The 25,575-nt window shown below is 39.7% G+C and overlaps 1 protein-coding gene across 4 annotated transcripts in view; it reads left to right on the top strand.

Annotated features, from left to right (window-relative positions):
- The window catches only part of LOC145277924 (piezo-type mechanosensitive ion channel component 1-like), a 562,742-nt gene that overhangs the window by 505,461 nt on the left and 31,706 nt on the right, over positions 1 to 25,575 (top strand). For all 4 annotated transcript variants that reach the window (XM_080129998.1, XM_080129997.1, XM_080129996.1 and 1 more), the window contains one exon: positions 1,810 to 1,926. In XM_080129998.1, coding sequence (XP_079986124.1) covers positions 1,810 to 1,926 — 117 coding nt within the window. The remainder of the gene's footprint in view (positions 1 to 1,809; positions 1,927 to 25,575) is intronic.

Raw genomic sequence — 25,575 nt, 5'->3', positions numbered from 1 at the left:
CTAATTTGACAGCTTCTATCACATAGTTAATAAATTTTCACTTAAATTGCTAGGATCTCCTTTGAATGTGAATTTGTGATTTTAGTTAAAATCTTTCACTTTTTATGTATAAGAGAAGGTTAATTTCTGGTAAATCACTGTAGACTCAACTTTTTATTTTTTATCGTTATTTGACTGCTTTTTTATTTTTCTTTCTCTCTTTTTTCCTCTCTCTCTCTCTTGCTTTATATTTCTTGCTTCTTTGCTTTCTCTTCTTTCTGACTTGTCACTGCCTTTTCTCTCTTATGACAGTTTTATCTAAAAACAATTTAAGTGGAAATCTAAATAGGTGTGTACATCGTTTTGAAACCATATTTGGTACAAACAAACTTTAATATATTCCTGACTTGTTCATCAAGTTTTAGTAATCTATGTCTAGCAGTCTTTGTTTTTTTATCGTTCAAAGATATCCTCCAAATGTACAAAAAAAAAATCCAGTGATACTCATGTTGGATATTGGCAGGCGACCCCAGGAAGAGAGGCATTCGATGGGTTGCATACATGCAAATAAATTCCATGTGATGAACATGGCACTTTCAACCATTGTCTATTACGATGCAAAATTTGACCCAGAAATATGCGAGAGGATATCGGTCAAAGGGTTGAGACAATAAACAATAGGAGATATTAAACATTCAAATGTGAAAAAGAATGTTTATATAAATCACCACCAGGAGAAAGTGTGGCAGTCAGCCAGAGAGAGGGAGAGCAAACCTGACATATTTCTTCACCACCAATACCTACACCCACTTCACGCACCTTCAGAGGTGTAAAAGTCCAAAGCTAATTGTCGGTGTGAAATGAAAACAATATTTTTTATAGATCAACTGTGTTGTGTTTACTCGCTGTCAGTGAGTATATATCTTGAACCAGTGACAAAAGTAGATTTAACAATTATATAGACTGGAACATTTTGGAACAATCAGTCACAGCGAATACATAAGACTCGCCCTGTGGTGGGTTGAACTGGTTCCCTTCATAGGAGGAAGTATTATGAGAATATCAAATTCACCAGTGACCACCCCCTTCCCCCAGTCGTATATCCCTGTAAGGAGAGATGATGTTAGAGTTAGCTTACCTACCATTGCTTTAATTTCTAAGGATGCGAGTTCTTTTTTTTTTTTTCACTTTCTCCAATTAGACCAGATTGCACATTAACATGAACATCTCATGGCAGTTTTGTAAGCCTTACTGCTTCCTGCTACCAGACAGAGGCTAACTCACCAATTTTTGTTTCCATATTATATCACTTTGACAAACACCCTCACCTGATTACTCTCTTGAAATCATTTAGCTACACAGGTTGGCACTCTGGAACCTTTCTTATAGAAAATATGTCAATGAATACAGTTCTCGCACTTCCTACACCCACCTAATGGCAGACGATACCGCATACATATTAGCAGCTGGAAACAACCATGTTAACTTATATCATGTTCAGGATGTCCACAATGGCAATTTTTCATGAGTGGATTGTCAATCTCATAAATTCAAAATGGCTGCCATCATAATATGAAAATTAGTCAAATTATACATTTTATTTTGATAGTCCTACTTATATGCTACAAATTTACATTGTTTTGGCATACAATGAAGGGTTAAACTTAGTTATTTTTAAAAGCAGGTGTAAAATCATTTTTCTACAAAAAAAGTATTAAGAACTTTCAGGATTAATGAGATGGTTAGTTTTATCAGTCAACAAAAAAATGAATATTAAAAAAGAAATTTGAGGTCTTCTATTAAATATTTTATTTATTTATTTTTTTTCAGAAACAAATCATCTTCACAAACATCAGAGATCGTCAACAGTCAATTCCGTACGGTATTGAACAATGCAACTACAAAACATTTAGCGGCCCTTATAAGTGGCAACACAACGACGAGTGTGTAAGTAGAAAACGATTTTCTTTCTTTTTTTTTCATTTGTCATTTAAAATGTAACTATAAAAGTAGGTTTAGGGGGTGCATACTTGTCAAATTTGAAGGGCAAAACCACAAATTTGTACCAGACGAGAAAAATTTCCTTGTAAGAAATAATTTTTATGTTCACATCTTCCGTCGAAAGCAACAAAATGGAAGCCTAAATAGTTTTATGTAAACTCGGAAACTGACTGTAATTAAAACAAGACAAAACCAATACACTACTGAATAAACTGAATGAAACTAAAACAAAATAAAGTTATTTTATTCCAAAGAAATTTAAAAAAAAATTATTTATTAAAAAAAAAAAAAAAAGTATTATCAGTTTTAATTGTTTTAAAGGTACTATGGCGGTTACCATAATGTAATTCTTGTTGGGTAGGTCACCATTTCGGCGGTTCCCCCTTTTGGGGAATCATTGAAATTAATAAGATGGAAGTAGAAACCGACCTGGGAATGATAATAAAGAAACAAAGGAACTTCCAAATGAAACGGTTTTATATTCATTTCAGCGTACAAGTGGTATCGGATTATAGAAAGTTTGTGATTTTCATTTTTGTCCCCTGACTCTGGAACCACTCGCGTCTCCACCTTTTTTGCTTCCAACACTTTTTGTATCTCTCTTTTTGTCTTTCCCACCAGAACTGTTCTCCGTCCTGATTGGTTACAACCTCTGGTCACATTTTTGAGGAAAGGAGGAAGGAAGGAAAGGGGAAAGGGAAGAGTAGAGAGAAAGAGACATGTAATGGAGAAATAGTAGTCTTATGTATAATGTGAACTGGGTTTATTGAGAAGATTAAAAAAAAAATTTTTTTTATTAAAAAGAACATTAATTTTATTTATTTTAAAGTTACGTATGCATAATACGGACTGGGCTTATTCAAAATACCTTTAAAAAATTATTATTGTTAAAAAGAATAGTAATAATTTATTTTAATAGTACTTATACATAAATATATACTTTTTATTATTTTAAAGATACTTATGCATAATGTGGACTAAGGTTATTCAAGATTTTTCAAAATTTATTTTATTAAAAAGAACCTTAGCAGTTATTTATTTTAAAGGTACATCTGCATAAAGCAGACAGTTTATTTCGATGATTTTTGATTTATTTTTAATAAAAAAAACGTTAACAGTGTTAAATATTTTCAAGGTATGCATAGTATGGATGACGCTTATTCAAAAGATTTTTTATTTTTATTAAAAAAAACGTTAACAGTGTTAAGTATTTTCAAGGTATGCATAGTATGGATGACGATTATTCAAAAGATTTTTTTAAATGTATTTTTTTTTTATTAAAAGCATTTATTTTAAAGGTATTTATGCATAACTAGTGACCATAACTTTTGATCATGACCTTGTCACCTCCAACTAACAAAATTATACTTGACCAATATTTAACATAATTTGGAATTTTTTAGATGAGGACTGATAATTAGTATTATTTGAATTATCCAAGCGACTGTCCACATAAAAAAAAAGTCCACATAAAAAAAAGTCTACATAAATAAAGAGCCTATATAAAAAAAAAAAGACACAAATGGCTGGAATCAAGATGGTCAAGGCGAAGGTGTTCAAATAATGCATGCTGCACGTTTTTGAATTGTATGAGTCTGCAATTCTCATGAATCTAGAGAAGTTTCACGACTTAGAAATAACAAAAAAAATCTCTACAGCACAACGCACTCTGTCACATTATCGTAGCAGCAAGGATCGGACCATGAATGATGGTTCTTGGAATGATTTTCCAGATTGTACAATATTAACCTCTATAGAAAATATGTAAAATTCACACTAAGTGCTCGGCAGCCACGATGGCCTCCTTTTTATTATGAGATAATAACATGTGGAGAACGTGTTTAAAAAGTCATGGCAAAAGAGAAATCCCACATGTTAAATCCTAGGTGTAGGAGAGGAAGATGTAAATGAATTCAACTAAAACAAGGCCGATAGCCATTACTCGCGTGCTCTCGTGTAATGAATGAATGTGTGAATGTAGGATTGACATGAAATTCTTAAAGATAAGCTAAAATGACCGAAAAATGGGCTGAAATGACTTAAATAAAAAAAAAGTAAATGACTTAGAATGACTTTAATGAACTTAAGGATTAATTGAATGACCTTAAGAATGACTTGAATGCTTAAAAAATAACTGGAATCCTTCAAAAACAACTTGAATGATCTGGGGAATGACTTGAATGGCTTTGAGACTGACTGGTTGTAAAGTGGGTGATCATTTTACATTAAATTAATACAGAAAAGTGATCCCCCACTTTATATCACAGTTACAAACAAAAGTACAGCATGTAGTAAGAACAGATACTACACTTTGATCTTCATATTTAATTTATTCTGTTTAAAGAAAAAATTACAATTAAACAAAAAAAAATTGTAGATAAAATTAAAAAATTTAAAGTAAAATCACCAAAAGACAAAACAAATTTAGGCATAAGGCCTTATAAGATGTGAGGAGGGGAGTGTTGCAGCGTCTTTGTATCTAAAGTAAAAATTGGAGTCTTTGGCGACTTACTCTTGACTGGCAACATTTACCACAATACCTCATTCACTCTGTGGAATCTAAAGCTAACTAATGAATTCCCAGCATTTAAGCAAAAAGCATAAATTTACAATTTCTCTGTGTGTATGTGTGTGCATTTTTTTTTTTTTTTTAATTAAATTAAAATAAGTGTGTATGTGTGTGTGTGAAAACAGTTCAATTCATTGGAAAAATAAAAGTTCTTAATTTGATAACAAATACTTCATGTTGGGGAGTGGGGAAAAAAAACGTAGAAAAAATGATCAAATAAAATTGCCTAGTGCATTGTTAGTAAGGTCCCTCCCTGAGCTAATCAAAGTAGTTAGATCGCCTACTGTTTTCCGGGGCACCGAAAACAAGCGGGGAGATCCCTAGTGGGGATTGGGGTGGATTCTTATCAGGTATTGGGGGAAAAAATAAATAAAGCATCAAAAAACAGAAAAGGAGGGGGGATGGGGATGTGGTAGCAGGCAACCTCCGAGTAAGGGTTGACCAGGGGTGACCAAACAAAAGAGGGGGTGGTGGTAGGGTAGCCTCAGAAGGTTCTCTAGTGCCAAAACAAACAATCGGGGGACCGGATATCATTTGTACCACTAGTCAAGAGTCTCTTTAATTTTCTATTGCTAACCTAGCGGGATGGGTTCCGTAGGACGCAGTACCGCATGTGCCATGCCTATGGTGGTGACACGAATTCAAACTTGGCGCCTCGTTGGATGCACACGCTAGTGTCATGCACCCACCTCCTGTCAAAGACCATTCGAGGCAACCTCCTCCAATCGCATCTGATCTTTACTTTAAGCAGATGTTTAAAGTAGACGATCAGATCCCGATCCGGAACAGATATCCCTTCGGACTCGCTTGAGGCGTGTGATCCATATGACCATTCTCGCTATTGCTAGGATCACCAGATCAATGTTCTCCACAAAGTATGACTTGTCAAGTTCAAGCAGGTGCGTGGCATCGATGCAAGCCGCTACCTCGTTGATGTACCCTAGGAGGGTCTTAAGCCTGCTGCAGCGGAAAAAAGCATGACCGACCGTTTCCTTCATGCCTTCATCACAGCGCAGGCAATAGACCCGGGTCTTTTCTTTGTGCAAGTAGAGTTCGTCAAAGAGGGGCAGTGCGTTCCGGTCAAGTCGCCAGGTAAGGGAAAATTCCGAGTTGGTAAGAAAGTCCTGTCCCAGCGCCCAACTCCACTGGGAGCGGACCTCTTCTAACGACATCCCCATCTGCTTCACTAGTAGTTCCTTTTAGCTATGCCCCACTAGCTCCCGATAAAGCCTGTTCCTAGACTGTTCGAAGACACTGGTCCCTGACAACGCTCTAAGTGTGGACCGGCATTCAGCGTAGAATTTTTGTTCACCCCTCGGTCGAAGCATGGCGGAGACCGAGGGGTCAAATGAGAGATTGGAAAACGAGCTTCCGACCGCAGTGACCCATGGAATGTCTGCGTACAGTGAACAGTTCAGGAAGGCCAACCTCTCTGCGTGCTTGTGACGCAGGAGATCGGGCAGTCCCAAACCTCCCTCGCTCAGATTTCGAACATAGATCTCTCTGCAAACATAATGCTTACCCTCATCCACAAGAGTGAGTCGAGGTGCTCCTGTAAGCTGATTTGTTTTTCTGCAGGGAGGGCAAGTAGAGATAGACGGTAAAGGATGAGCGGAAAGACGTATGTAGCACACGCCTCCGCCTGACCCTTCAAGGATAATTTTCTTCAAATCCCAGTCTTGACAGAGGATTTGACCTTGGTCTCCACTTTCGACCAGTTTTTCTCCAGCACACTGAGGATCCGGACCAGACCATCGGTCCAACTGAAGATGCCAGGAAGCTGACATACGACCTGTAACATAATCCCCCATTGAGGAGCATTAGAACTATGCTGAGGTAGCTTTGTATTTCCAGGTGACACCAGATAACCCAAGGATGTAAGATAGAGAAGATAAATATATATATTTTCTTCCATGTCAAAATAGATATTGTTTGAAACCAGAGAAATATATTTTTACGGCTAAATGTTGATGACAGGAAATTTCACTTTTAACATTGTCTGGCCTTAAATTAACTCAAGGTCGGATGTCAGAATTCACATCTGAACTTGGAAATCGTGAGAATGAGTAATTCAGATTTCAGGTGTGGGAATCTTACCCACGCAAAACCCTAAAGCTTTCGATTTCGTGGCGAAATCTTATTGGTTGGGGAGAATTTCCACCCCATCCACATACCTTACTATGTATATACGACTGTCGTGCGAAAATTAGTTAGTTTTAGTTAGAGTTGGGAGTTGAAGCAGATTGCTTGTTGAATCCGAGAAGAGACGTGACCCCTCCCCACCTCATCTCTCCGTCCGTCGCTGTCTGTGAAGAGATTTGAAACTTTGGAAAAAACTTACTACGAATTGAATGAGAATTGTAAAAACATTTTTGTACATAATTTTGTGAAAATTAAGCTTCTGTAGATAGACTACATGAGTGTCTTTCTTCCTGCCTGCTGCTTCGATATTCGCTTTCAGCATACCAGATTTCATGTAACACCCTCAGAGGAGACTAGACTGCACGAGCTGAGATTTCTAGAGAAATAAGAGTCCTTCTCTCGAGTGAGGGGTTACAACCAGTACCGGCAGAGTTTGCGGCAATCGAGGAAAGCATGATACAGACCTGTCTGCTCACCCAGTGTCTTCCTCTGTCCCAAAGAAGTGAGGACAAGAGTTCGACGAGAGCTGTTAGGTGTTGTGCAGGCAGGGGAAGTATGGCCAGTCGGTAAAGGATGAGAGGAAAGACGTAAGTGGCACACGCCTCAGCTCTACCCTTTAAGGAAAGTTTCCTAGGAAGCCACGAATTGACTGCAGCCTCCACCTTTGACCGTACCTCCAACCATTTTTTGTCAAGCTGGAGACCCGGTCCGAACCACACGCCGAGGATCATAACCGGACCATCTGTCCAGCTGAAAGGCGCCAGGAGGTTGGCATTGCCACTCCAGGCGCTCAATCGCAGTCCTACCGACTTGCTGCAGTTTATCTTGGTCCCTGTAATTCTTTCGTACTGAGCAAGCGCCTCCGACATGATCTTGATGTCTCTGAAGCTCGACACAAAGACCGTGACATCATCAGTGAATGTGGATACCTTAGCGGCTGAGCCACCGGGTATTGCAATTCCGCGCCGGGCCGAATTTGCCTCCCTACGTCTCCGCTTGTGGAGCAGGGACTCCAAAGCCAGGACATAGAGCAGGGGCGACAGTGGACAACCCTGATGAACCAACCGAGAGATAACAAATGGCTTCGAGCGCTTTCCGTTGACTTGCACGACAGCTGTGGGCTGTCGATACATCACGGAGATCTACTTGCAGAAGTCCGGTTTAAAACTGGCGGCCTCTAAGACAGATGTCAAGAAACGATGGTCGACCTTATCGAAAGCTTTGGACTGATCTAAGTTGATCAGCGCGGCTTCCGTGTCGTCATCTATCCCTCCCTCTAGGATCGTGCGTATCAGGTGCAAGTTGTTCTGAATCGATCTCCCCTTCACAGCATAGTTCTGTTCCGGTTCAACCAACTCATCGATAACAACCTGCAGCCAATTCGACAGAACCATGGCCAAAATCTTCAACTCTCTGTTTAGCAGAGATATAGGCTTGTAATTGTCTAACTCTTCCCCACCATGCCTGTCACCTTTCCTCAGCAATGTGATCACTCCTTTGGTGATTTGCCACGGGATGGATCCCTGTGCAAACAAAAGGGTGAACACATGCATCAGAAGAGGCAGGAACATGGGCGACAGCCTCAAATACAGTTCGTATGGCAGACCATTGAGTCCCGGCAATCTGTCACAGCTGACCTGCTTCAGCGCAGTAAAAACCTCCTGCTCCGACACCCGGCCCTCGCAACTAGCCACCTCGAGGTGGGGAGAGTCAGCCAAATAGTCGCTAAACTTACCTCACTGTACTGGCTGAAGAGGCATCCTAACAGTTCCGCAGGTATTTGAGTTGGCACATTAAAAACCTGCACCCGAGTCCTTCCCTTACCCTGGTATTTGGGTATTAGTTTGACTCTCCCATGCTTTATTTCTTGGAGGGAGAGTCTCTCCGCATCGTTTTTGGTGGGTAGGAGGATGTCCCACATGGCGAAGCTCCTCTGGTACAGGTATAGTACCGAGATGTTAAGTTTGTGGAGGAGCCCCGCCATGTCTTCCTTCTTGATCCCAAGGAGGCGGTTTTCCGGTATATCGGAAATGGCGAAGGACAGGACTCTGCCTTCAATCGCCTCCCAGGCACCCGGTATGGGTTTTATATCTGCCCCCTCTATGCATTGTCTGTACTTTGTCAGGTACAGGTCTCTATACTCTTGAGGGGACAGTTGTTTTTCTACGGTCTTCCCCCATGCAGACACTCTTGGTGGTGTTGGTAATGGGTCTTTGGTGGGATTAGACCGTTTTTGGTCTTTTATGGGTGTTGCCCCTGCCTGTTTATTGGCGACGCTTCCTGCCTCCCCAGATTTCTTAGTCTGTCCTTTTGTGGGAGTGTCGCTTTTTGTGTGTGGGGGGGGGGGCGGCTCCCTTTTCAGTGTCTTTTGTGCCTGACTCTCCTTGGTTAGAGTCTTTTTCGGGAGTAGCTTCCCATTTTGGGGAGTCAGCCACTTGGGGAGCATGATCTTTTTTGTTAACTTTTAGGCTATCTGCCCCTTCTTCGTTTGTGAGGTCCAGGCGGTATGCCCCCTCATTTTCTTGATCTGCTCCCCCAAAAGGGGAGCAGCCCTTCTGGAGAGTGCTGTCCTCTTTATTGTCCTTTTGACCATGCACCTCCTCCTTTTTGTGGTCGGAGTGAGATGCTACGACCGATTTTGGTTTTGCTCCGCTTTGCGGGGAGTCGCTTTCAGGGGGGAGCTGTTGGTAAATTTTCCCCTTCCTGGGGAGCGTCCAATGATGTCATATCTGGGCGGTACGCCCCGTCAGTGGTTGTTTTTGCTCCTCCTGTTGGGGAGTTGTCCTCTTTGGCACCAGAAAGAAGTGGCGCCAAAAGGCGGCAAGAGGGGAGATAGGACTCAGAGGGGCAGTAGGAAGTTAGTGGAGGGAAGAGGGAAAGTGTTTCAGACCCTCCCTCATGGGAAGGTTGTAAATTATCAGTTCGGATCCCCCCCCCCCGTGAGGGGGGAGAGCAGAGAAAGACAGACAAAGTGGGGGTGCAGACAGAATGCTACCCAACAAGCTCGTCAGGTGTTCCGGGCATGAGAATGTGTCGCCAGAACAGCACTGTCTCGCACGGTGTATGTATCAGAGAATAGATACTACACTTTGATCTTGGCCAAAAGGCCCTATTTACAATGCCCCCCCTACGGGACAGAGTTAGGCACCAGGGTCGTTTTTAACGTGGAGAAAAGGAACAAAAATAAAAATTGTCTCAGTCGTGAAGGACTTCTCCACTGTCAGAGAACAAGAAATTGAAGTGCAGTATCTGAAGAACAGATGGTATTTATTTGCTCCCCCACCGAGCAAATTAGGCACAAGGCCAATTTTTAATGTGAGGAGTGAAGGGAGGGGGAAGGGAAAAAAGGGGACCAGCTCCCGAGAGGTGGGAAATGGGAGCTGGTTAAAGGTCAGGCATGTGGGGTTGCCCCCACATCTGGTCTTTGCTAGTCATAGCTTGCAGCCCGGAACAGATACTACACTTTGATCTTGGCCCGAAGGCCAAGAAAAAGCTTAGAACAGCATCTATTAACAGACCTTTGATCTAAACCAAAAAGGCCAAGCACAAAAGTGTTAGACAGACCGACCGACGGACTTATAGAGTCGCTTGCACGTGACTAAAAATAGAAACTTTCTTATAACTCAAATGAAGAAAACAATTGTCTTATGTTTTGTAGCTATACCAAGGGAAGTAACTTTGCCGTGACAAGAAAGTAAATTGATTTATTTCCTTTATATTAAACTCTGACTTGGTAAGACTTGGGTCTATTGTGTTATAAAGTGATCATACAACTATCTTCAGGTGCAACTTGTTTGAAATCTCTATGGAATATCAAACTGAATCCTTTATTTAATCCACATGGATAGATTGTTCTCATTCCGTCAGCCATAACGGTTGTCTTAAGTAATTTTTAATTATATCTTGGTATACTCATGAACAAGTAGTGCCGTGGATAAAGAACTAAGTAATAATCAGTTTTTAAGTGACAATCTTCTGAAGGTTGAAGGTTCAATTGCACAATTCAATATTACCTACAGATTCCAGAGTTCGACAACATATACCTGAAGTTGGAGGTTACATCGGCCAAAACGTTGTGAAAATAACATCCAAGATGAGAACAGTAGTCAAAAAATTTAAACAAAAAGGTTTAGTATATGTGTAACAGAAGCATTAACGCTGGTAGCAGCAGCAGCTGCAGTTGCCGTATGACACATGCAAATGACTGAACCAATGTGCAAAGTGATGTCACAGCAGAGGAAGAAAAAAAGAAAAGGACACATGTGGATGAAAAGCGATGGGAACACATGTAGGCAGCCGAAGACCAAAAAAAGCGAGTGGCAGTAAAAGATGGACGCGTGACCCGTGGTGGCGGGAGATTTTCAAGCCTGTGTCGAGACGGCAGGGTTTTGTTAACTCCATGGCAGACGAAATGAATGAAGAAGACCTTTAAAGCAATATGCAATGCATTAGTTTGGAAAGTTCCATGAATAAATGCCTTTTATTTCAACTGAAAAAAAAAAAGCTGAGTCGAATATCTTCCTTTTGTTTGCTTCCTTGCAACTGTCCCAGACCCAACATGTTGGGTTAGATTGTTAACAATGTTACATATGATCAAAATAATGGATTCTTAAGTTCTATTTTATGTCTTGTCACGAGTGCCACAAAACCAACCTTCCGTTACCAAAATTTATATTTGTTAAATCTAGGAGTCAAGCTTGAAATTAATGAGTGATTTCCTCCTATCTTGTGTTATATACAATTGTTGTGTACCGTCAATTAATGTGCCTCACAAATGTGAATTGCTACTGTCCTATTTAAGCTGGCGATTCTGTCCCGTTTTAGAGTTCTTGATTAGGTAAATAAACGCATCTGTAATTTGATTGGCTTTACTCTTTCTTCCTTGCACCCCTTCCCTCACAGTTGTGATGTTGCTAGTCTCGGTCTTTTTTTTTTTTTTTTTATAAATCCTATTATGACATGTTCTTCAGAATTCTTTGATCTATCTTGCTTCTTTTATTCCGGCTCATTTGACTTGTTGGTCTACTGAATTTTATCAATTCGCTGTTTTGATACAACTTCCTATTCTAGTAGCTTCTTTTAAAGAACTGCAAGTTTGTGAAACATTCTTCTTGTTGACTATCTCCCCTCCCTTTAATCTTTTTTTTTTTTTTTCAAGAATTAGATCAATAGGCATCTTCTGTCTTTGTAATAATCATCTTTTGTTCTTGTTAGCTCCTTACATCAAGCAAGTGGCTTCATGCCTTGTCTCGAGCAATTTCCATCACAAAAGGTTTATATGTCATTAAGCAAGCAAACATAACCAAATAGTGAATGATAATGAACCTCATCATTTAAGTTATCATTTGTTGACCTGTGATCCATTCTGTAACACCAGTTCCATAAAAAATGGGGTACAGTATTTCAAGAAAATGTTAGTGTGGGGTCTGGATTTGGGAAAGTGGAGAATTCAAAATTAATAACTGAACAAATCTCAAAAGAAATTGATTGACTTTCTCAAAGGAAAATTTATTGGCATTGTCTGATTGGATTGAGTTTACCAATAAATCATTACTCGATCATTTCATAAGTCAAAAGAATCCATACAACTTGGTTTTTCGGCCTTCCTCTGTCCCTCCCGTTCTCTCTCTGTCCCTCCTTTCTCTCTCTGTCCCTCCGTTTCTCTCTCTGTCCCTCCGTTTCTCTCTCTCTGTTCCTCCGTTTCTCTCTCTCTGTTCCTCCGTTTCTCTCTCTCTGTCCCTCCGTTTCTCTCTCTCTGTCCCTCCCCTTCTCTCTCTCTGTCCCTGCCTCTCTGTCTCTCTCTCTCTCTCTCTCTCTCTGTCCCTGCCTCTCTGTCTCTCTCTCTCTGTCCCTGCCTCTCTGTCTCTCTCTCTCTGTCCCTGCCTCTCTGTCTCTCTCTCTCTCTGTCCCTGCCTCTCTCTCTCTCTCTCTGTCCCTGCCTCTCTCTCTCTCTCTCTGTCCCTGCCTCTCTCTCTCTCTGTCCCTGCCTCTCTGTCTCTCTCTCTCTCTGTCCCTGCCTCTCTGTCTCTCTCTCTCTCTGTCCCTGCCTCTCTGTCTCTCTCTCTCTCTGTCCCTGCCTCTCTCTCTCTCTCTTTCTCTCTCTCTGTCCCTGCCTCTCTGTCTCTCTCTCTGTCCCTGCCTCCCTACCTCTCTCTGTCCGTCTCTCTCTCTCTGTCCGTCTCTCTCTCTCTCTGTCCGTCTCTCTCTCTCTCTGTCCGTCTCTCTCTCTCTCTGTCCGTCTGTCTGTCTCTCTCCCCGTCTGTCTGTCTCTCTCCCCGTCTGTCTGTCTCTCTCCCCGTCTGTCTCTCTCTCTCTCCCCGTCTGTCTCTCTCTTTCTCTCCCCGTCTGTCTCTCTCTTTCTCTCCCCGTCTGTCTCTCTCTTTCTCTCCCCGTCTGTCTCTCTCTTTCTCTCCCCGTCTGTCTCTCTCTTTCTCTCCCCGTCTGTCTCTCTCTCTTTCTCTCCCCGTCTGTCTCTCTCTCTTTCTCTCCCCGTCTGTCTCTCTCTCTTTCTCTCCCCGTCTGTCTCTCTCTCTTTCTCTCCCCGTCTGTCTCTCTCTCTTTCTCTCCCCGTCTGTCTCTCTCTCTTTCTCTCCCCGTCTGTCTCTCTCTCTTTCTCTCCCCGTCTGTCTCTCTCTCTTTCTCTCCCCGTCTGTCTCTCTCTCTTTCTCTCCCCGTCTGTCTCTCTCTCTTTCTCTCCCCGTCTGTCTCTCTCTCTTTCTCTCCCCGTCTGTCTCTCTCTCTTTCTCTCCCCGTCTGTCTCTCTCTCTTTCTCTCCCCGTCTGTCTCTCTCTCTTTCTCTCCCCGTCTGTCTCTCTCTCTTTCTCTCCCCGTCTCTCTCTCTCTTTCTCTCCCCGTCTCTCCCCCCCCCGTTTCTCTCTCTCTCTTTCTCTCCCCGTCTCTCTCTCTCTCCCCGTCTCTCTCTCTCTCCCCGTTTCTCTCTCTCTCTCCCCCCCCGTTTCTCTCTCTCTCCCCCGTCTCTCTCTCTCTCTCCCCCGTCTCTCTCTCCCCCGTCTCTCTCTCTCCCCCCCGTCTCTCTTTCCTCCCCCGTCTGTCTCTCTCTCTTTCCCCCCCGTCTGTCTCTCTCTCTCCCCGTCCGTCTGTCTCTCTCTCTCCCCGTCCGTCTGTCTCTCTCTCTCCCCGTCCGTCTGTCTCTCTCTCTCCCCGTCCGTCTGTCTCTCTCTCTCCCCGTCCGTCTGTCTCTCTCTCTCCCCGTCCGTCTGTCTCTCTCTCTCCCCGTCCGTCTGTCTCTCTCTCTCCCCGTCCGTCTGTCTCTCTCTCTCCCCGTCCGTCTGTCTCTCTCTCTCCCCGTCCGTCTGTCTCTCTCTCTCCCCGTCCGTCTGTCTCTCTCTCTCCCCGTCCGTCTGTCTCTCTCTCTCCCCGTCCGTCTGTCTCTCTCTCTCCCCGTCCGTCTGTCTCTCTCTCTCCCCGTCCGTCTCTCTCTCTCTCCCCGTCCGTCTCTCTCTCTCTCCCCGTCCGTCTCTCTCTCTCTCCCCGTCCGTCTCTCTCTCTCTCCCCGTCCGTCTCTCTCTCTCTCCCCGTCCGTCTCTCTCTCTCTCCCCGTCCGTCTCTCTCTCTCTCCCCGTCCGTCTCTCTCTCTCTCCCCGTCTGTCTCTCTCTCTCTCCCCGTCTGTCTCTCTCTCTCTCCCCGTCTGTTACTCTCTCTCTCCCCGTCTGTTACTCTCTCTCTCCCCGTCTGTCTGTCTCTCTCTCCCCGTCTGTCTGTCTCTCTCTCTCTCCCCCGTCTGTCTCTCTCTCTCTCTCCCCCGTCTGTCTCTCTCTCTCTCTCCCCCGTCTGTCTGTCTCTCTCTCTCTCCCCGTCTGTCTCTCTCTCTCTCTCTCTCCCCGTCTGTCTCTCTCTCTCTCTCTCTCCCCGTCTGTCTCTCTCTCTCTCTCTCTCCCCGTCTGTCTCTCTCTCTCTCTCTCTCTCCCCGTCTGTCTCTCTCTCTCTCTCTCTCCCCGTCTGTCTCTCTCTCTCTCTCTCTCCCCGTCTGTCTCTCTCTCTCTCCCCGTCTCTCTCTCTCTCTCTCCCCGTCTCTCTCTCTCTCTCTCCCGTCTCTCTCTCTCTTTCTCTCCCGTCTCTCTCTCTCTTTCTCTCCCGTCTCTCCCCGTCTCTCTCTCCCCCCCGTCTGTCTCTCTCTCTCTGTCTCTCCCCTTTTCTCTCCCCTATTCAGCCACTTTTTTTCACTCCCTTCTAGATTCAATCCTTCTTCTCCCTTCCTTTCTGCTCACATAATGTAGCAATGATGTTCAAGTTAAATCCACACAGTTCAATGAGAGTTGAAATCATGAGTTAATTTAATTGATTTATTGATCATTTCAAACCAACACCAACTCTGAATAATTCTCAATCATCACCATGACGACCATCTTCTTTTAACACAAACTTTCAGCTTTGATTCACAATGTGATATTTATTTTTTTAATTCATTCAAAATTGTGAAAAAAAAAAAAAAATTTCCAAATAAAATTTATTTCAATTTAAACTTATAAAAAAATATTCATAAATTTTTTCCTTTCAAAACTTTATCCAAAAGTTGGAAATTTTTGTATTTTGCATCGAACTGTGAAAAGAAATTTTTCTAATCATTCGTAACATTTTTTATTCTTTCTACATTTTTTTCATCTATTGCTGGTCGTCATACTTTGCTCTGGATTTGATTATACGAAGGTTGTTCCAGAAGTAAAGCCTCCTATTTTTTTTTCAACTCAAAAAGAGAGAGAGAGAGCTCCAAAGATATCATAAAAACGAACAACCTTTTGTGCTCAAGAATTTATTTTTCTATATGATGGATCTCTGCTTCTGATGCACGTCCATGACAGGGGTGGCTTTCTTAGCCTCACACTGTCAATATCTGCAACAGAGAGATGGAACTTTCAGGTCGTAAATGGATAAGTTCAGTCATATATAACAATGCAATTTGCAATCCCCTCTGATCCATTCGGGCGGAATAAAAAATAGGAGGCATTACTTTTGGAACACCTTCCATAAATTGGAAGAATATGTGTTTTTGGATGGTGATATTTAATACCCGTACAGAACAGTGTTGCACCATTTTTATGTTTTGATACAGAGATTGAAACCAAGATATAATATTACATCTTGAATCCTTATTCAAATTCAAGGATGGCAAGGAGTCTGAGGGATGATGTGAGGTGTCGGAGGAGTAAAGGAAGTCAGAACACCATAGTTGATTGGCCAAATTAAGAATTTCAAGAATAAGGACCGTCGTGTGTCTATAGACAATAAGTGCACAGTTTGATGTCAGTGTGGGAACAGTGACACAATTATTCACGAGGAACTGAAGATGTGGAAGATTTGCGCGAAGTTTGTCCCAAGGGTACTCTATTCTTGTCACAGGCTATTTGACCAAGATGGACACAAAAACAGTTCCTCACCTTTCATGTAGAGATTTTGCTCTCTGTGACTTTTTGTTATTCCCTAAGCTCAAAGAAAACCTTAGAGACTGCCATTAAGAAATAATTTAGGAGATGAAAGAGGCTGTGACGAGGTAATTGATACGCTCACATAAGAGAATTTCCATGGGGCCTACCAGAAGTTGTTGGAACGGTACAAGTGCATTGCAGCCGGAGGAGATTACTTCGAAGTGGACTAGAGATTCATGTGTGTAGTATCCATAAAAGTGCCCATACAAAAATGGCTGGAAAATTATTGAAGGCACCTCATACCTTCAAGAAACTGACATTTGGGGAATATTTATTAGCATCTAATATCTATTAAAATTTCATAAAAAACGGAGGTATCAAAATTTTTACGGCGGGTCTATATATCATTTTCAACCCCTTTACATTAAATTAAACTCAATCTTAGATATTGACCGGACAATGCCTATTTAGATGGACGATCATTATTATGATCGTTATTGATATTTGTAGAAGTGGAATGTCAGGCCAGAAAGAGTATTATGAAAGTGGAATAAATATTTATAGATAAAATTATTTGTGTTAAAATAGTTTTCAAAAATGTTAAATTGGTCAAAAAGAATGTTAGGACATAAACAAAATATGTGACGAAGGTAGATCATCTGATTTGTGTCTTTGGTCACGTGGAGTTAATGACGTAACGAGATTGCTTTGTAATACTCTAATGAGTTTAGTTGAGAGTTGGGAGAGGGAGAGACTGGAAAATCGGACAATTTAACACAAAAGATATTGTCTTCACGTTTCCGAAACTGGGAGAAATGTGACTCATAATGTAGAAAATTACATCTTGCAGCTCTGATGGGAAGTCAAGAATAAAGTTATCTATAATATAAATCTCACCTGTCTGTTTAAATGTATGTATGTATGTATGTGTGTATGTCTGTCTAAAATTTTTGATAGAGGCGATGGATTTTCACAAGATTCATATCGTTTTGAAGCGCGACCCTTCAGACGACAAATCTCGAAAAATTGGCTAAAAACATTAATTCCTACACCCTCAACTGGGCACTTTTCTACGGGGAGGGGAGTCGCTCTTTTCGCCAATATTTTCTAAAGTCATCACCTCTTTTTGATTGACTAGCCTTAATTTAAACCATCGTCACTTCTGGTTTGGTGATGGACGCAACAGCAAAGACATTACATTTTTTTTTCATGTTCTTTTCCTCCTTCATGGTACAGGTTCGAGCCTGCCTGCCTGCCTACTACCACTTTTTTTTTTTTTTTTTTTTTGCTCAAGACACACCTCCAAACACCCGGGCAACGCCGGGCACCCAGGCTAGTGTCAAATATGTAACCTTTTGAACTTGAATAATGAGACACAATGGAGAGAGGCATTTCTTTGCCTGCGAACTACTTTCCACTACTAACGATTACTGTGATATTTTCCCATTGACTTTCGTCCACTCATTAACCCTTATCCTCGAGTGGCCCACGGGTCTTGATAAGTGGTGACTACTTTGCAAAAAAAGAAAAAAAAACTACAGACTGATGCTAATGAACTGCTTTATTTTATGGTACACCCTCACACATACAACAATAGAATAATATTTTAGCCACTAGATGTCACACATTATGTATATCACAACGATAAAGAGACATCTATTATATAGACCTTATTTATACGCTCACTCTGTTATGTAACATATATAGCTCACATTTGAACCCCTTATACCTAACTGCTATGTTCCAAAATTCATAATGATCGACAAATTAGTTTAGAAATGAATCCAATACGTGCAAATATATAGATAGAAGCACAGCTGGAGGGTTTTCCCTCAGCAACAAAGTCATCAGAATCTAGGCCATTGTTTAGATGCCTTCTTCTGTTAGCTGTGCAATTCTAGGAGGTCCGCCCATCTAGTTTATTTGGTTAGTTTATTGCTAATGAGGCGCCCTCTGCCGGGTAGTGTGTTAGGGCTGCCCAGGTATGTTTTGCATGCATTCCTCTGGAGCTCTTGCTTTTAAAATCCCACTTTCCTACCCTTGTGTCACATCATCCCACTGTGGATGGGAAATAAATACCAAGCATATGCACATACCTAACTTTATGTACTTAGAGTTACGTAATGTATTATTGTATTTAAGTTTTGCATTCTGCTTTTTACAATAACATGGACTTTTTTTTTATTTAATTCTAAGCAAAGCTCACAGATATTTGGATGCTACATAAAAATAAAGATTTATTAGATGTAGTCGTTTTTTTTTTTTTCATTTTAAGGTTACTCTTCTATTTCTGTATGGGAATGAAACTTGGAGGATTTGTCATAGCAGATCAATTGCATAAACGTTCTGATATTTGATTCCACTTTTGGTTTGATTTGTGAAAAATATGATCTTATTCTTTTTTTTTTCCTGTTAATCCATTTCGAAAAAAAAAATATTGACTCCAAGATTCATTCGAGTAGTTGTTTCTTCATAACTATCACCATCTTTTTTTTTAAGATGCATCCATGTATTTAGATTAGACTCTGTTCGTTTGTCTGTTGGTCTGTCACACTTATGTTTGGGATATCGTTTTACTTGTATTGATGGCAATCTTCTGTCTAACAAGACGATGGCATTCTGCATCTAGTCTGGTGAACTGCAGCATCTGCTGTGGCTATACACTTCAAAGCTGGAATTGGTTCTTCAGATACAGACCTTGGCAAGTTATATATATACATACTAGCATTTCAACCCGGCGTTGCCTGGGTGTTTGGAGGTGTATGTTGATCAAAAAAAAAAAAAAAGCAGTCAATTTTTTTTAACTTTGACCCCTATTATGACCCCTTAACATTTATTGTTTGGAGCTCAAATCAAGTTATTAAGTTAGATCCATGTCCAAGTAACCTATATCTAAAATTTCAAGTGTTTAGAGGCAAAATTGTCGGAGGAGTTTGGTAGAGTTCTCAAAGGTCAAATTGTTGGACTTTGACCCCTTAACAGCCAAATTTCTGGCCGAAAACCGATCACAAAGCTTTTCCCAAATCTCAGTACACTAGATATCAAATTTCGAGTCTGTAGACTTTAAATTGACTGAGTTATTGCGTAGGGAAATGTACACACACACACACACAGAGACATGTTCACTTTTATATATATATATATATATATATATATTTGTGTATATGTATGTATGCATATATGTATGTGTATAACTGCATATGTATGTGTATGTATGCATATGTATATCTATGTATGTATGTATATATATATGTATGTATACCAATGACCGTCTTCAGTGTCATGTCTTCTTGAGCATGTGAATTCACTGGCTGGACTAAAAAAGTCATCTTCGGGCACATGGACTTTCAGTGACTGAGGGAGTGGCATTTGTCTGACAAGAGGTTGCCCTCATCATATATAATAAATTTATATTCCTGTGTTCACAATAATGTCATATGACATCATAGAATATATAATATATATGTTAGGACGTCATATATCACGTCATGACAGACGACGTCATACATAACGTCATAGCAAACAAACAAACACAAACAGGAATAAGGATTTATTATAATATATTGATGGCAACTTTCTGTCTAATAAGACAATGGTATTCTACATCTAGTGTGCTGCACTGCAGCATCTGCTGTGGCTATGCACTTCAAAGCTGGAATTGGCTTTCTGGATACAGGCCTGGCAGTGTGATAAGGAGATCTAGGTTTACCCAGTTACCAGTGTCCCTCTCTCGGCATTGCAAAGTCCAACGGAAAGGTAAGCCAATATGGTTGGAGCCAGGGCAGCTGCAGAAATTGCCGGAAAGGTGTTGCACTGCTTCACCATTCACCTATTGGGACTCCAAACTGGATTTTTTGTCGGGGATTACTCCTTCAGCCTTTGCTTTTACCCTGGCACACTCAAGTTGAAAATTTAGAAATAATAGAGATCATCATTGAAGTTATGGTTGTATCAAAATGAAAGCGAAATCCTTAAATGATTCTTAAAAATAGTCCGTCATGCTCAAGCTTGGAATATCATTTTTTTTTTTTTGGGGGGGGGGTTCTACTCAAGTTTGTAACATCATTTTTTTGGGGGGGGGCAGCATGCTTAGGTTTTAAATATCATTATTTGGAACCGTCATGCTAACGTTTTGAATATTTTTTTTTATTGTCATGCTCAATTTTTAAATATCATACTTTTGGTCTGTCATGCTCAAATTTGAAATATCACTTTTATTCTGTCATGGTTAGGTTTTAGATATCATTTTTTGGACAGTCATGCTCAGGTTTTAAATACCATTTTTAAATACCATACTCAAGTAAATACCATACTCAAGTTTGAAATATTATTTTTTGGGGCCGTTATGCTCAAGTTTTAAATATAATTTTCTGTGGACAGTCATGCTCAGTTTTGAAATATCATTCTTTAGGTCATGCTCACGTTTTAAATATCATTTTCTTTGGACCATCATGCTCAAGTTTGAAATATCATTTTTTTTTTTTTGGGACCGTCATGTTCAGGTTTTAAATATAAATTTTTTGGGATCGTCATGCTTAAGTTTGAAATATATTTTTTTTTGGTCTGCCATGTTGAATCTTGAAATATCATATTTTTGGTCTGTTATACTCAAGTTTGAAATTTAGTTTTCCTCAGTTAAAACGTAGATTAGAGAGGCTCTTAAGACTGTTTTTTTTTTTTTTTTCTCTTTTTAAGCTGGGGGCATGGAATTCTATTTTCCACAATGTTACATTTGGAAGAAGGCATATGTTCATTCTCGTACAATTAAAATAAACAAAGAACCAAAAAAGCATAATAAAAAAATAAATAGCCAGATCTCAAAGATGGCAAAGCAAGGAATTCGGTTTAAAATTAAGAATTTTATTCATGAAATAAGAATTGCAATTCAATATTTTTGCCCTTCATTCGTCTTTGGATGACAATGTGAGAGAGAGAAATCGACGAAAAAAGAGAAAGTCAACGAGAGCTTGTGGAATAGGGATTGAATGATTATAGGAAGATATCTAATCAATAGCTTGCCTCTCCTTCATCTTTACGATGCCATTGGTGCGTTTGTAGTAGAACTATTTAAAAAATAAAAGCAGTGATACAAGATGTTCTTAAAGCTCTTTAGATGCTATGCATTCTTTAGCAAGTTTTCTCACTGATTTTAGTCTTGTATTTGCTTGTTGTATGTCACATACAGCACAAGATCAAGATTAGGTTGATGTCATTTTGTGCTGTTAATAAAGACAAGGAAGTAACCTATGACTTACCCTACAACCATCTTGTTGCAATATTTTTTTACTATTCATGGGGATATGGTCCCTCACAGTTGGGAGATTCTATTTAAAAACACTGCTGCTAGGAACTGACGAATCAAATTAATTCACGTTCTGCTACCAACCAATCAGAAACCAGCATTGCTCCATAAAAAAATTAAACCTTTTCTTTAGCAACCTTGCATACGTTTTTTTTTTCGTGTCAACACGGGAAGAATCTTTTGCTCTGTGGCTACAAAATTATAAAGTCAGGAACCTGTGCAAAACAATTGTCTACTGAGAACCAGTCATCTCCAGGACTTATATAGAGCAACTAACCATCGGAAACTGTTCTGAAACTAAATATGGCTTCCAACTGAAGACATCTTAATGGTATCACAATTCTTTAACATTATCATTATTTTTGCATTGTTCATCTTTTACTTAAATAGAATGTGCTCTGATGAACTCCTAGCACTTGTGCCCCCTTGATGTACATACTTCTAAATAACCTGACAAGCATCAAAATCCCATCCCTTCACTGTTGAGATCCATGGATGCCTGAAAGCCTTCTACTTTAATAGTTTCTTCCCTTGGACTTCTAGACTTTGGGATTCCCTCTTTATTTCCTGCTTCCCTGACTGTACTAATCTGCACAAGTTTAAATGTAATGCGAACAAATATCTTGCTGTTCAACTCTGCACAGTCCCCTGTTAGATATGATCCAAAATCATAGACTCTTATGTTCCAAGTGGCAATATGCCTTGTTTGGATTTAAAAAAAAAAAAAAAAGAAAGTAGTACCTGAATCTGGAGCATGCATCCTTCAACGTTCTCCAAGAGATACCTGAACATCAGTTTGATCCTGGAAATTGGCTCAGTCCTTAGTATTGCAGGTTTTACAACTACATACCACAGAGGCATGGGGATCAAAATCGGGTGAGTTGGGAGGATAAATGGGATTGGTGGAAGAAATGGAAGTTCTCAGGCAGTCACTGGTGTTGCCAGATCAGATTGTCTGAAGATACCGGCTTCCTGCCCTAAAAGGCACCAAACATTAATGTTATTTTTTTTTTTTTTTCCTCTCCTAAGTCAACTGAACCAAACCAAACACTGAATAAATATTTGAAGATATAAAAAAATTTGAAGCATAAAACCGTTTTCAAAAATTACTGGATTCAACATTAAATAACCTGAAGAGTTAATATGCTATAAGACAACCTAATTTGCTATTCCTAGATTTTCCTACAGGTGTAACCTGATGCTAAGTCCTACTAATGCAAGTCTTTCTCATAGCTGCGTTGTTCACTCGGCACTTAATAAACAAGGAACAGCAATACAATATAGCTATCTGAATTGAATTAGTTTCCTTTCAAAGATATAGGATGGCATGACGTTCTTCAAGTATCAGGTCTGTTATTGCAGACATCGAGGATCATGGCTCTCCAGTCCTTAGTGCATTCGGTCTTTTTGATGCGATTAATAGTCGTGTTTCCAGTGACCTTGTTGAGACTGTCAGTGAACTTTGTTCATTGTATTCCATATTCTTTTTTCTGGCGATTTTTCTTTATTTTTTTTTAATTCTTTTTTTTTTTTCTTTATTCCTCTCAAACTTTTTTCTAAACTGTACCTGCCTTATGCATCAACTTTATAAATTTAAAGACCCTGTCGGTGAGGCTCCAGAATACACCGATTGCTCCCCCTGTAGGGAGTAAAAGTCCCTCAATGCTCTAGAACAGGATCCTGGTGACTGAACACCTAACGACGCAGATCCAAGTGGCCATGAGTTTGCAACACTCTATTTTGGCTCTTACTTCGTCAAGATGGGCAGTCAGAGAGACCCAACCTGATCAATCGGTTAGTCAAGACAAGCCCTAATAACAGTAACCCCTCACAAAAAGAGAAAGACGCACATATAAAAAAAAAAAAAAAAAAATACACATATTGATATTAGAAACTGGATGATACCCTAATCCCGGTCGTAGATGAACATAAATTCTTAAGGCCAATAATAGACAAAAGACTTTCATTCATTCCTCACATCAAACACCTAAAATATAAATGTAACAGAACCCTCCAGCTAATGCGAGTCATTGCCCACACAGATTGGGGCGTGGACAGATGAACCCTATTGAAATTATATTAATGCGATCAAAACTAGATTATGACAGCTTCATTTATGATACCACCAGAAAGTCATACATAAAGACATTAGACACCATTCAATGTCAGCACTTCAAACTTGTACTGGGAGCTTTTCAAACTTCCCCCATTGATAACCTCTATGCAGAAGCGAACCCCCCCCCCCATTATCAATTTGACGCAACAAACTAGCCTTACAATACTTGACCAAAATTATCTCTTGCCAAAACAATCCTGCCTACGACTGTATTGCAAACTCACTAGATTACTCTTTCTATGATAGAAAAAAATCATAAACAACAAATTCAGGCTATAACTGCATCTTCAATCCAAAATTCCAAAACCTGTTTGACCAAAGAGTAATTGCTATAAAACCTTTTGGTTCAACATTCTGAAAAAAGTAAATGTATACAAAAGAATATGATTTTAACTTGATCCTCACCCCCTTAAAATAACCCACATCACCTAATGATCCAAAAAGGCTGACTTGATTCACTGAATAAGTTAAAAAAAAAAAAGAAAAAAAATCTACTTGATTTACTGAATAAGAAAAAAAAATTTACTGAATAAGTTAAAAAAAAAAAAATCGACTTGATTTACTGAATAAGAAAAAAAAAATCTAAATTACGAAACTCAAATAAAAAAAAAAGTTGATATGCCAAACCAAACTGATGTTATGACTTCCTTACTCCCCCTCATACCTCTCATCATCTTTCACAGAGTCCTTGTCTTCTTTGAATCTCTTATGCCACTCAAAAACTGATGCTGGATTCATGCAAGAGGGTCCAAAAGTAGTCTGAAGCATTCCATACATATTTGACATTTTTTCCAAATTTTAAAGCAAATTTTATTGCATATCGTTCTTCTAAAGTGGCCTCACATCCAAATTGCATTTTTGAAATTCACCAGCTGTGGCAATCAATCTTCAATAGGGCATATTCCAATTCCTGTTGTAACTATTCATTTCAAATTGAAATCATAAAAATTGGTTAGTCATTTCATAAGATGTATAGCAATAACATAGTGAATTTTCAAGAGTCTACGAAAATTTTAAATGCCTGTACAAAAATGTTTGGAAACTTATTGAAGGCACCTCGTAATGCTCATCATTATTTCATTCTTTTTAATTAGTCGTAAAGAAAGGTGGAGTAGTTCTTACTCTAACCGTCAGAAGTTCTAATACTGCTACACAAATTATTTGCTATAAAATTAGTACTCGGTTGAGTACTAATTTAATAGCAAATAATTTGTTTAATATTTGTTGTGTCGTTGAACAACAGTGAAAATAAGAACAATCAAATCGAGGTTCGGTTAAGGAACAAGGGTATTAACAATAATGTACAAAGATAGGAAAGTGTTATATCTGCTGGGCACTCGGCTAGCAGTTGGAGTGCAGTCGCATCTCTCTCACCGGTGTTGGAATTACTAGCGCTATTTATAGTGCTAATCGGCGTAAATTCCTCTGTTCAAGGAAGGCCGGTATAACAATAATTGATCCTAATTTGCAAATAACTCGTTCAGTGACATGCCTCTAACTTTCTTACTAAAGGAAAGAATAGTTAAAAAGATTAAAATTATAAACAAAAGGGAATCTCTCTCTCACCGGTGTTGGAATTACTAGCGCTATTTATAGTGCTAATCGGTGTAAATTCTTCTGTTTAAGGAAGGCCGGTATAGCTATATTTCTTGATGAAAAAGGAAGTTTTGATTTTTTTTTTTTTTTTTTTTTTTTTTTATTCGGCTGATTAACTTTTGACTAATGAGAGGAGGAGTGAAGGGAAAAAATAAGAGAAAAGACAGCTTGGCTTAGGTGTTTAATAGCGTCATAATTTAGTACCTGCTACAATTGATCAGTTGGTTTACTTGACAAACTTAGAGATAGATTTTGTGAGTTTGAACCTCAGTCAGGGCATAGTTACTTTTACTCTGATTTTGTCTGAAAATAAACTTTGGGTTCTTGTCCAAAATTTTCCGTTTATTAAAAAAAAAAAAAAAAATCTGTATGATGTATGTACCTGTGACAAAACAAAAATATATTCCAAAAATTATGTAAATTGATCACAGTTTTATTTTTATAAAGAAAATAATTTTTAAGTGATTAATGGAAATTAGTAGGCAT

The sequence above is a fragment of the Euprymna scolopes genome, chromosome 6, assembly GCF_053919585.1.
Source record: "Euprymna scolopes isolate OS-2025 chromosome 6, ASM5391958v1, whole genome shotgun sequence".
Lineage (NCBI taxonomy): Eukaryota > Metazoa > Mollusca > Cephalopoda > Sepiida > Sepiolidae > Euprymna > Euprymna scolopes.
This window is presented reverse-complemented; position numbering and strand designations above follow the sequence as displayed.